Source organism: Mastigoproctus giganteus, chromosome 3 (assembly GCF_048544385.1).
Source record: "Mastigoproctus giganteus isolate SK-2022 chromosome 3, ASM4854438v1, whole genome shotgun sequence".
NCBI lineage: Eukaryota > Metazoa > Arthropoda > Arachnida > Uropygi > Thelyphonidae > Mastigoproctus > Mastigoproctus giganteus.
Window position 1 is genome coordinate 137766903 of NC_143577.1, and position 14019 is coordinate 137780921.

Below are 14019 nucleotides of genomic sequence, written 5' to 3' on the forward strand. Positions count from 1 at the left end.
TTATGTAAAAAATGTGATCAACTGATGTTAATCTAAGCAGTAATTTTTCCATGGTAGCCATGGTATTTACAATGGTATGATGTAACCTTCATTGGTGGTATGGTATGATTTATAAGAAAGATATAATGGGTGGTATATTGACAAAAATTCAATTCTTTCAAGTTGTGATTCACAGTTATCTGGACTATGTGTTGCTATGTATTTGATTGATACTACTGGAACTATGAAGATGTCTTTTTCCAAGTAACCTAATACACAGATATCAACTATTTCAACTTGAAATATCTGGTCAAATTGAAATTGGAAATACAGTCAGTCCTCGTATAACACGTGTTTACACTACACAAATTCAATCATACACGATTTATAAATTGGAGAACGATATCTTATATAACACGAACCGAATTCGCTTATGCACGATTGCCTTTGTGTTTACAAGAAATGGCAGTCGAACACGGAATCACCCCAACTGAATGCAACACGATAGGAATGAAGGAAAGATTCTGAAAATGTATTTATGTGTTTTATATCAGTGAAGGGGAAACACATTTCACTATAATAACGTAAAAACCCACACAATTCCAGCTATCGGTATTATCGCAAATCCAATTAGATCGAGTTTATAATAGATTCCACTAGCAGAAATGCAACTGGAAATTGTTTTTATTGTTTTATGGTAGTAACCCCTAGAAATGTGCTTTAGTAAAATATGAGGTGTTAATAGTGTATCTCTGCCTTTACGGTGGTTGTTTATTCAGTTGCTACACGCGCGCAGCTTTGTTTATGTGTATCAAGCGTGCCTCCTCATTTTGTAATTGTGCTTTATTCCCTAAAAATGAGTAAAATACTTAAAAGGTGTGAAAAGGAGCATCCTGGTGAAGACACTGCAGATTCAGAGAGAAAAAGAAAAGCAATATATCGATAAACAGAGGCAGACTGGGTCAAAAATTCTTTCCCGGAAAAATTTGTAGTGGCCTCATACTAGCGTTTATGGCCAAAATCACAAAGGCCCCCAGCCCACTGGGGTTCCCCCGGTAAGGTTTATGGCCAGCCCGCCTCTGTCGATAGAGAAAAAATATGAAATTGTGAAACGCTTTGAGCGAAATGAAAGACCATGTGATATTGCACGTGCTACAGACATAAATGAGCCAACACCGAGAATTACAAAGAATGCAGAGAAAATAAAAGCAACTTTTATAGAAGGAACAACTCAAAGTGTAATTAAAATCCATTAGATTAAGACACAAAGTATTGGACGAGATGGAACGGCTGTCATCTGTTTCAATAGAAAATCAAACAAAAAACAAGTTTGCTTATGATAGAAGCAAAAGCATTAGCAATATTTTATTACGTAATAGTCGTAATAAAATACGTAAGTATTTTGTTACGATTATTTATTGTGTTTAGTAATGTTTTGGTTACAAATGTGTGTTCAATCTTGGGTGACTGGCACCTAACCCTATTTTTCCCATAGGGCCTGTTGTTTATATTGCACGATTTTGCATTGCACGAGGGTTTCTAGGAACACAACTATCATGCTATACGAGGACTGACTGTACTTCAACTTGGCCTACTAGTTGATATAATTCCAATGATGAAAGCGCTAGAAGAAGAAGTGTAGCTCTTTTGTGCTTTATTTCCATCACCTTTAACACAATCCAGAAGAACGTTGTCAAAATACAGGAATTTAATACAGGAATTTCTTGCCAAACAGATATCTGTTTTTGACACTTTTATATAATAGTGCATGTGTAGAGACACGAAGAACTGAAAATGGAGGTTAATTCACAAAAAACATTTACTAAAAATATAAAAATTTTTGACTTAGTAATTGGAGAATTTTGAAATCCTGATTTGACTATCAAAAGAATAAGTGAGAAACTGCAATCATTTGTGTAAAATAATAGTGCCTTAACATAACCTGACCTTTTTGACTTGCAGAAAATGCAAGTGTAGTTAAAAAAAAAAAAACAACAACACAATGAAATAACTGAATAACCTAAAGAGGTAATGTATACTAAAGATTATGTAAGCCCTTTAGGTTAGTGTGTTTATTCTGCTTTTTCCTTGAATCCTCCTGAATAGTGCCTTAACATAACCTGACCTTATTGCTAAAAAAAATAAACGTCTATTTAAAAAAAAAAAAAGGGCAGGTTAGTATATTTAAGTCAAATATGGAATCAACATACTAGCCTAAAGGGTTTCCTTAATCTTTAGCATGTGACGCCCCTTTAAGTTAGTGTGTTTATTTTGTTTTTTTTGCTCAAATCTCATCTGAATGTGGCATAACATAACCCAGCTTTTTTTTTTTTTTTTTTAAATAGACTTTCATTTTTGACTAGTTACAAAGAGTCAGTTGGTTAAGGAGGGATTCAAGTGAAAAATGGAATAAACACACTAACCTATTTGGGTACCATATATTAAAGATTAACCCCAAACACTCAGCAAAATGGGAATAAACACACTAACCTGACATTGCCAGCATGTAGCCAATCACTAGCAATGGGTAAAAGGAGCTATGCTAGGTGATCATTGTTTCACACAAAGCCTTCGCACAACCAATCCAAGTGCTAAAGAACCATATGCTAAAGATTAACCCATATTATTATTAAAAAGAATAACGTTAAAGATAAAAATATTGCTGTTTCAGTGGGAAAATAAAAAAAAATTATAATTTATTAAAGATATCAATAAAAAATATATACTGGCCAAATCTGAAGCAAGCCTTAGTTTGGGAATCCCTGTCCTAGTTGCACCTCTGATGGTAGTTGACACTACAATTAGCTTTGCTTCTTTGCTACTAACAGTAATAACTGGATGACAGTTCCTTTGCTAGATGATTGTATTTTTATCAGTTGACATGTGATAAATAAATAGTGTTTATATCCTAAGCTGTTTTCTGGTAGCTTGAAAGTAAATATTTCTGAAGTGTAAGTTGTTTTTCTAGTTTTTATCATAATAAAAGAGTTTCTATTAGTGATTTTAGTTTTAATATAACACAATTTTTGAATACAGTTTATAAGTTATTTTATTCAGTACTCATACAATGTTTTTACTAATCAGCAATAATTTTTCTTATTTAGGTTACACAGGTGATGGCTTTGTCTGCAGTGATATTAATGAATGTGAACTAAATAATGGTGGATGTTCACAGATTCCCCATGTGCAGTGTACCAATGTTCATGGTAGTAGAATATGTGGTTCATGCCCACCAGGTAATATTTATACAATACCAAAATGTATTTAAGATTCATTATTTAAAAGAATAAAAACTGTGAATAATAATAAAATGCCTTGCCTTTACAACATAATTCTGGGAATAAATGTTATATTACTATAACAAATTTTGCCATCACCTTGTGGTGATGATGGTATTTTTTGTTAGCACATTTTGTCAACCCGCTGGCTAAAGGCAAAACCAAGTAACATAAGCTTGTTACTTGTTTTTATTTTACACAATGTCCCAGAAGTATCCAATCAATTGTTAACTGCTGTAATGATTGAAATTATTCACATTCCCCTTGATGTATGTCTGTCTAATAAGTATAAGTTAAATTTGAATTTTTTTAAGAACTAAGTATTTTTCCATGTTTTATCTTAAGTTATCTAATGGTTGCTATTTGCTGCAACAATTTCTGTTGTTTCTAATCTGCCTCACAATTTCACTACAAAGTCATGAAACCAATTACTACTGATCAGTTTTTAGAAACAAGTCATAAGATTTTTGAAGCAATACAAGTAGATTAAAACTATATAAAAGTGAAAATAAACAATACATCTGATAATAGTCTTTTGTTCTAATTCAATTTCTGTGTTTTGGAAATTAACATTAGCATTAGTAGAGGCATATGATGCAAGAAAGCAAGCTTATGCAGCATCACCCAAAAAAAAAAAAAACCCCACTCCCATTTCACCCCTCCGTAAAAAGAAAAACAAATCCAAGGGCTCAAATACCTGTCCAGCTCAGCCTTAAATTTATTTAGGCTATCAACTTCCACAACAAAAGATGGAAGTCTGTTCCACCAACCAACTATCCGCTGGCTAAAGGCAAACTTCCGCACATCTATCCTACATCTGTCTTTCCTCAATTTGAATTTATGCCCTCTCAGGTGATTATTCTAAGCAAGGGGAAGAATCCCATCAGCATTGAGCATGCTCAAACCATTCAAGGCTTTATACACCTCAATCAGATCACCTCTTGAGTGCCTAGTCTCCAGACACTGCAATTTGCAAAATTTAAGCCTTCTTCATAAGAGCAACCCTTTGTTCCATTCACTAATCTGTTGCCCTTTCTCGATTGAACAGCTCTATATCTTTCTTAAAATGAGGCATTCAGACCTGTTTGTTTGTTGTTTGTTATTTGGTTTTAGCAGCATTAGCAACTAAGGCCATATTGCTCCGGGATATGCGGTAGTCATTCCCTGACCTTTCCCCATCCTCTGTATTTGGTGGTGATGGGCTCGAACCCCGGTCTAATTAAGAAGCGTGTCCTATTCACTGCTCTCCTTCCCACCTGGCTACAGAGGCGCCTATCCAGACCTGTATACAGTACTCTAGGTGTGGCCTGACCATTGCCTTATACAAGGGGATAATCACCTCCTTATCCCTGCTAGAAATATTCCTGTATATCATTGACAAGACACCATGAGCTACTCTTGCAGACTGTCTGCACTGCTCAGAGAATTTCATATCTGCCTGCATAATTATCCCCAGGTCCTTTTCATTCTCTACCACTGTCAGTGTAGTACCACAGAATTGATACGTTGCTCTAGGGTTGCTGTTTCCCATATGTAGTACTTTACATTTATCAATGTTAAAGTTCATTTGCCACCTCTCAGCCCATCTGCTCAACCTTTCCAGATCCTGTTGCAGCAGCATAGCGTCAGTAGTGTCCTTGCCAAACTTTGTATTGTCAGCAAACTTAGACATTAAGATTGATATACCATCATCAATATTATTTATAAATACAGAAAACAATAATGGACCCAACACTGAACCATGAGGGACTCCACTAATAACATTAGTCCACGATGAGCAGTGTCCATTGATTACCACTCTCTGTCTTCTCCCCCTTAACCACCCCTTTATCCATAGCAGCAATTTGCCTAGCAATGGTCAGGCCCCACTCTGAGTATGGAATACAGGTCTGGGGCCTCATTTTAAGAAGAATGTAGAGTTCCTAGAATGAATAGAGATGGGCAACAAGATTGTTGAGAGGAAGAAAGGGGTGTGTGCTTACGAAGAAAGGCTTAAGTTTTGTAAGTTGCAACATCTGGAGACTAGGCACCTGTGTGGTGATCTGATTAAGGTGTATAAGGCCTTGAATGGTTTGAGCAGGCTCAATGCTGACTGGATACTTCCGCTTGCTGAGACTACAAACCTTTGGGGAGGTCATAGATTCAGATTGAGGAATGGCATCTGTAGAATAGATGTGTGGAAGTTTGCCTTAGCCAGCGGGATGTTGATTGCTTGAATAGACTTCCATCTGTTGTTGTAGAAGTTGATAGCTTAAATAAATTTATGGCTGAACTAGACAAATATTTGGAGTGACCGCTTGGATAAAATGGAATGGTTTTTTTTTTTTTTTTTTTGGCTGATGCTGTATAAACTTACTTTCTTGCATCATATACTTCAATTAATGCTAATGCTAAAAGCCTTCCTGAAATCCAAAAATATGACATCAAAATTATTTTTTGTATCCAGTTACTTTGTGACCAGATCATAATATCCTGTCATATTGATCAGGCAAACTTTCCTCTTAACTAGCCATGCTGCATCTGAACTGTAGCTGCAGTGTTGTCTAGATTATTCTGCATTGATTTCTCATTTAACCAGAGATTCCACTACTTTCTCCTGAACAGAAGTTAAACTAACAAGTCGCCATTATAGTTTAGGGCTAAAGCCTCAGGTAACATAAGTAGTTTAACTAATGTACAGGTTAGTGCATTTGCATTATTTCTGTGCATAGCCAACTGCATAAGTAGTTATAAATTGGCATCATTAAGTATATCTCATATTGTGAATACCTTCACAATGAGTTGCCATGATATTGCACTACCTCAAATAAGTAATGCTTCACCATGGGAGAAAGAGATTCTTGCACTGCTTCTATTGGAATGAGCAGAAGCCAGAAAAACAATGTGCAGGATATTTCAGAGACTGCTGGAAGTCATTGCGGTACAAGTAAACACATGGATTGTGTTAGGGTAGCTAAGAATAGAAACAGGTGCATGTATACTTGCGTGTACACCAATGCTAGGAGTTTAGTAAATAAATTTGATGAATTTGAGGTTTTGCTCAAAACATCAAAGGCAGATATTGTTGGGATATCAGAGACATGGTGTCACACAGATATAAGGAATGCAGAACTGGAATTTGGGGAGTACATCGTCTACAGAAAGGATAGACAGGATAGGAAGGGAGGAGGGGTTATGCTATTAGTTAAAAAAACACATAAAATCGAAGGAAGTGAAGTCAGTCGACATCGATGGACAGGGCAGTGTCGAGTCAGTTTGGTGTGACATAAGAATGGGTAAATCAAAATTGAGAGTAGGAGTGTGCTATAGGCCTAATGACTCTGATGAGTATAATAAGATACTGTACAGGGAAATAGAATGGGCCAGTAAATCACAGAGTCTTATAATGGGGGATTTTAATTTCCCAGATATTGACTGGAATTTCTGGGTTGGTCACTCACACACTAGCAAAGCTTTTGTGGATTTATTGGATGATTGTTTTCTACACCAGCATGTTCGGAAGGCAACTAGAGGGAGTAATACTCTTGATCTGATTATCAGTAGTGTTTCTTCATGCATTAAGAATCTGCAGATAAAGGAACCACTAGGTGGCAGTGATCACAGTGTGCTGAAGTGGGATTTACTCAAGGAGGTAACTACCATCAGAGGTAAAGGGAAGGGTTTTTGCTTTCGTAAAGGCGAAAGCAAAAACCCTTCAAAAAGCTATGATGGGCTGAGACAGTATTTAAATTCTATACAGTGGGACCAACTGATGATGTTACCAACAGCAAATTCAAAATGGGAAGCATTCAAGGAACTAATCTTGGAAGCTACCAGGCTTTACATAACAAGCAAGAAATATTGTTCAAGGTTCAGGCCTAAATGGTTGTCAGATGAACTAATGAGACATATGGCAGAGAAGAAAAATGCATGGGATACATAAAAATTAATGGGTGACATGGAAGCCTATGATAGATATAAGTTGGTCTGTAACCAAGTCACAAAGGAGATTAGGCAGGCAAAGGCAGATTATGAGAAATACTTGGCAAAGGATGCAAAGAAAAACAGAAAAGAATTCTTTACCTATTTTAACTCAAGAAGGAAAGGGATGAATCAGATTGGTCCACTGTATGTTGATGGTTCAACAGTTTAGGATCCTGCTCAGGTGGCTAACAATCTAAACGAGTATTTTGCATCTACATTCACACATGAGGAGTTATTCAGGAAGGGGAATGTCGTAGGTGAAGTAAACATTGGCAGTGAGCTAGATGATTTTCTAATAACTGAGAGGAAAGTGGAGGAGAAATTGTTGAGGATAAACATAAAAAAGGCACCCGGAGTGGATGGGATCTATCCAGTTATATTAAAGGAGGCAGCAAAGGAAGTAAGCAAACCCCTAGCCATAATTATGAGAGCTTCTTTGGACTCAGGGGAGGTACCCATAGACTGGAGATGTGCAAATGTAACCCCAATTCACAAAGGAGGATCAAAGGCTGACACAAGTAATTATAGACCTGTTAGTTTAACTTCGGTTCCAGGAAAATTAATGGAGGCACTGGTTAAAGAAGCACTGCAGGATCATCTGGACAAGAATTCAGTTATAGCTCAGACACAGCATGGTTTTGTTAAGGGCAGGTCTTGCCTGACCAATTTGATTGGATACTATGATGTAGTCACAAAAGAACTGGATGCAGGGAATAACTTTGATATTATATGTTTGGATCTTAGAAAGGCTTTTGATACTGTTGCACATGGAAGACTGCTGCACAAATTGGAGCAGTGTGGCATTGGAGGCAAATTGCTGCTATGGATAAAGGGATGGTTGAGTGGCAGAAGACAGAGCGTGGTAATCAATGGACACTGCTCATCGTGGACTAATGTTATTAGTGGAGTTCCTCAGGGTTCAGTGTTGGGTCCATTGTTGTTTTCTGTATTTATAAATGATATAGATGATGGTATATCAAGCTTAATGTCCAAGTTTGCAGACGATACAAAGGTTGGCAGGGTTGTTAAGGACACTACTGATGCTATGCTGCTGCAACAGGATCTGGAAAAGTTGAGCAGATGGGCTGAGAGGTGGCAAATGAAGTTTAACATTGACAAATGTAAAGTACTACATATGGGAAACAGTAACCCCAGATCAACGTATCAACTCTGAACTCTGTGGTACTACGCTGACAGTGGTAGAGAATGAAAAGGACCTGGGGGTAATTGTGCAGGCAGATATGAAGTTCTCTGAGCAGTGCAGACGAGCTGCAAGAGTAGCTCAATGGTGTCTTGTCAATGATATACAGGAATTTTTCTAGCAGGGATAGGGATGTGATTATTCCCTTGTATAAGGCATTGGTCAGGCCACACCTTGAGTACTGTATACAGGTCTGCAGATCTCATTTCAAGAAGGATGTAGAGCTGCTGGAACGAGTACAGAGAAGGGCAACAAGATTAGTGAATGGAACAAAAGGTTGCTCTTATGAAGAAAGGCTTAAGTTTTGCAAATTACAGAGTCTGGAGACTAGGCATCGGCGAGGTGATCTGATAGAGGTATATAATGCTTTGAATGGCTTGAGCATGCTCAATGCCGATGAGATTCTTCCTCTTGCTCAGAATAATCACCTGAGAGGGCATAAATTTAAATTGAGGAATTACGGATGTCGGATAGATGTGCGGAAATTTGCCTTTAGCCAGCGGGCAGTTGGTTTGTGGAATAGACTTCCATCACTTGTTGTTGAAGTTGATAGCCTAAACAAATTTAAGGCTCAGCTGGACAGGTATTTCGAACGAACGGAGGGGTGAAATGGGAGTAGTGGTTGTGCTTTTTTTTTTTTTTTTTTTTTTTTTTTTGGCTGATGCTGAATAAGCTTGCTTTCTTGCATCATATGCTTCTACTAATGCTAATGCTAAAGACTATTGTTACTTATTCTCAGCAGATATCATCATCCGTGCAGTACCGTATCAGAGCTTATTGGCTCCTCATCAGTGGGTGGGCAGTTACTCTGGTGTTGCAATGATGACAACCCAGTTGCGAAGTATAAATCCACAGTATGGTGTGGAGTTATATAGATTACAGTATAGTTTAGGGCTAAAGCCTCAGGTTACGTAAATAATTTAACTAAAATACAAGTTTGTGCATTTGCATCATTTCTGTACATAGCCAACTACTTAAGTAGTTATAAATTGGCATCATCATGTATATCTCATATTGTGAATAGCTTCACAAAATGTTGCCATGATATTGCACTACCTCGAATAAGTAACACTTCACCACAGGAGAAGACTATTGTTATTATTCTCAGTGGATACCACACTGATATGGCACCATTTTGGAGGGTGGGCAGGTACCCTTGCAACACCAGGGTACCTGCCCACCCACTGATGAGGAGCCAATAAACTCTGAAATGGTGCTATATGGGTGATGGTATCCTCTGAGAATAAGTAACAATAGTCTTCTTCAATGGGGAAGCATCACTTCTTCAAGGTAGTGCAATATCATGGCAACATTTTGTGAAGCTATTCACAATATGAGATATACTTGATGATGCCAATTTATAACTACTTATGTAGTTGGCTATGTACAGAAATGATGCAAATGCACTAACTTGTACATTAGTTATCTAACGGGTCTGTAATTACTCGTGTCACCTTTTGATCTCCATTTGTTAATTGGGGATACATTTGCACTTCTCAAGTCTGTGGGGACCTCCTCTGTATCCAAGGATGCTCTTATAATTATGGCTAAGTGTTTGCTTACTTCCTTTGCTGCCTCCTTTAATATAACTGAATAAATCCCATCCATGCCAGATGCCCTTCTTATGTTTAATTTAAACAGTTTCCCTTCCACTTTCCTCTCAGTTATTACAAAGTCATTTAGTTTCTTATTAGAATTAGAAAAACTTCTGGCCTCCACTTCTCTACAGAATTCCTGATGAGTGAATGTTGATGTGAAATTCTCATTCAGTTTGTCAGCTTCCTGAGCAGGATCATGAACAGTCGAACCATGAATATCAATCTGATGAATTCCCTTCCTTCTAGAGTTTACATAAGTAAAGAAATCATGATTTAAGTAAAGAAGTAATTCCATGCATTAGATAACTAATGCATGGAATGCATATGAAGTAGTAGTTCATACAGAAATTTATAGTAGATATTAACTAGTTTGCAATCAAGTCACAATGGAGGTATATCTACCTAAGACAGATTATGTGAAGTCTCTGGCAAAGAATGCCAAAACTTCATTGTTTATATTAATGGTAGAAGATGGGGGTTGTATCACATTGGGCCACTTGAAATCAATAGTCTAACCATTGATCATGCTCAGGTCGCTGACAAACTGAATAGGTATCTTGCTTATACCATCACACATGAGAAGATATTCAGGAATGGGATACCAAAATTTTTTCAAACTCTAACCGGGAGATAAATAATTCTCTGATAACTGAGAGAAAAGTAGAAGAGAAATTTCTGAATCTTAACATAAAAAATGATGCCTGGGTTGAATTTGATTTATTCAATTATATTAAGGGAAGCAAACTCTTGGCCATAATTATGAGGGCGCCTCCATGGCTAGGTGGGCAGGAGCAGCAGTGCGTAGCACACGCTTCTTGATTAGACCGGGGTTCGAGCCTGTGACCATCAAATACAGAGGATGCAGAAAGGTCAGGGAATGACCACCGCATATCCCCGGAGCAATATGGCCTTAGTTGCTAATGTTCCAAATAACAAACAATCAACAAACATAATTATGAGAGCATCTTTGGAAAATGTCTAATGTATCCCCTGTTCATAAAGGGTTACATGAGTAATTACAGTAATTACTTTATTCTATCCACACAAAAATAATGGAGCCACTGCTCAAAGAAATAATGCAAGACCACTTAGATATACTGTAGTCATGGCATGGATTTCTGAGACATGATCTTCTCTGACTAATGTGATTGGATACCATGGTTGAAAGAAAAAAAAAAGAAATTGGATGCAAAAAATAATTTTGATATCAACACTTGGATTTCAGGAAAGCTCTTGATACTATTACATATAAAATAGACTGCTGTAGAAAGTGGTAAATTGTGACATTAAGAGCAAGATTGATGTGTTAGAACAGGATAGAGGTGTGGATGTTTGCCTTTGGCAGGTCGTCGATTGTTGGAACAAATTTTCATCTGTTGTTATGAATATGACAATAGTGGCATATTATGCTTTCTAGCATAATATGCTTATTATGGTATATTATGCTTTCTAGCATAATATGCCACTACTAATACCAATGATGATAAAAAATGCAATATCTTGTATGTATCACTTTTAAACATTAATTGCCATTTGATAGCCCATCTGCTTAGTTTATTCAGATCTTCTTTTAAGTAGAATACCATGATTTCTATCCTTAAGCACTGTGCTCCTACTCTATATCATCAGAAAACTTAGACATCAAACTTGAAAAGCCTATGTCAGTGTCATTCATAAATCATAAAAACAGTAAGGGACCCCTGTTGACCTTTATTTTAAGTGTCATCTTGAGAAACCAGCTTAATTTTTTATCATTGCAGTATACTGTTAACTTGGTCTTGGTTACTGCTTTTCCATTGTGAATATATCCAGATAAAAGTGCTCCGCTTGCTATATCTGCCAAATCTTTAGAAAAAAATCTGAGATGGGAATGAAGCAGATTAATTTTAAAGACATTTGTCACCCTAAATCATTATAATTGCAGTAATGGTGACATCAGAGATCCATAATTATCTTCTTACCCTCTTCCTTCAACAATTGTCAATCTGCTGTTCTAGAATATTAGTATTAATGGTGGCAAAAGATGCAAGAAAGCAAGCTTATACAGTATAACTAGAAAAAAAATCCCATTTCTCTATCCATTCTCTCAAGAAGTTTGTCTAATTCTTCCTTGAATTTATTGGAATGATAGAACATATCTATCATTCCAAGGAATAAAGAACTAGAATTTGGGGAATAGAATGTGTACAGGATAGGAAGGGAGGAGGAGTTATGCTATTAGTTAATAGCATAACCGCAAATAAACGCAAATTCCAAGGAAGTACAGCACTGTACTGTCCATGGCTGGACAGTGCAGTGCAGTCGAGTCAGTTTGGTGTGCATAGGATAGATCTGTAACCAAGTCACAAAGAAGGTTAGGCAGGCAAAGGCAGATTGAGAAAAATCTTTGGCAAAGGATGCAAAGAAAAACAGCAAAGCGTTCTTTACTTATTTAAACTCTAGAAGGAAAGGGATGAATCAGATTGGTCCAGTTGATATCCTGAAAAATTTTATACTGAAAAAAAAAAAAATAAAAAAATATATATATATATATATATATATATATATATATAGAGTTATAACTTCATTCAGATATAAGTTTAGGGTAATAATTTTGTATTGAAATTGAATCGAAATTGAAATCATGACTCAGACCAGAGCAGCAAGGCAAAAGGCTCAAGCTAATGGGAGTTTTTTGGCTCAGGGGAGAAGGGGGGGGGAGTTGTCCTCTGAATCACAGCCTTTTAAAATGTACTGCTTGTTTGATGTTTGTGGAGCATCAGGGATGGGACATGATATTGCATGGGGATTGTCTTTGTGTGTGTGTGTGTGTGTGTGTGTGTGTGTGTGTGTGTGTGTGCACGATGTAAGAAGCATGAGGAAATCGGGCGACATCTCAGCGTCGTTATGGGCCTCTATGAGAGCTTGAAGGACAGGGTAGATGCCCTTGAAGGATCTAATTTGAGGGGTCCATCCAGCTCTCAGTTGCCCACATATTTTAAGGTCACAAAAGGTGATATTGTTGTACACGTTAACACGAATGATATTAAGAGTAGGAGATGGCGGAATTACTTAAAAATTACAAGTCACTGTTGAAAAAAAGCCGTGAATTAGGGTTGAGTTTGAAAATATCTGCAATTCTACCAAGATACGATATGAGGGAGTATATGATGAGAGCCTTGTCGATAAATTCGGTCCTGGAGAGATTGTGCAAGGCTTAAGGGGTAGAATTTTTCTCAGCCTGGTCTGTGGTTGTTAACAAGAGAGACTGTTCTACAGGGATGGGATACACTGAAATAGAAAGGATGCAAGAATATTTGCTCATGCTATTGAGGTAGTGTTGGGTAGGTCAGAAAACTGCTAGCTTCGGAGAGAGAGATACACGGATTAATAGATTAACAGTAGCCGCTGGCAGAGGTGAAAGTGATTCTTGCACTGCTTCTATTGGAATGAGCAGCAGCCCGGAAAACAAGGTGAGGGGATTTCAGAGACTGCTGGGGATCATTGCGGTACAAGTAAACACATGGGCTGTGTTAGGGTAACTAAGAGTAGAAACAGGTGCATGTATAGTTGCTTGTACACCAATGCTAGGAGTTTGGTAAATAAATTTGATGAATTTGAGGTGTTGGTCAAAACGTCAAAGGCAGACATTATTGGGATATCAGAGACTTGGTGTCACACAAAGATAAGGAATGCAGGAATGAAATTTGGGGAATACAATGTGCGCAGGAAGGATAGACAGGATAAGAAGGGAGAAGGGATTATGCTATTAGTTAAGAAACATAAAATTCAAGGAAGTACAGCCAGTCGACATGACTGGGCAGTGCAGTGTGGAGTCAGTTTGATGTGATATTAAGCACTGGGAAATCAAAATTGAGAGTAGGAGTGTGCTATAGGCCTAATGACTCTGATGAGAATAATAAACAACTCTACAGGGAAATAGAGTGGCCCAATAAATCAGAGCGTCTTATAATGGGGTATTTTAATTTTCCCAATATTGACAGTGAATTTGTGGGTTGGT

The 14019-nt window shown here is 37.3% G+C and overlaps 1 protein-coding gene across 1 annotated transcript in view; it reads left to right on the top strand.

Annotated features, from left to right (window-relative positions):
* Positions 1–14019, top strand: part of LOC150088286 (cubilin-like) — a 670594-nt gene that overhangs the window by 344068 nt on the left and 312507 nt on the right. Inside the window, exon 11 of the mRNA XM_090370103.1 lies at positions 3084–3215. Coding sequence (XP_090226229.1) covers positions 3084–3215 — 132 coding nt within the window. The remainder of the gene's footprint in view (positions 1–3083; positions 3216–14019) is intronic.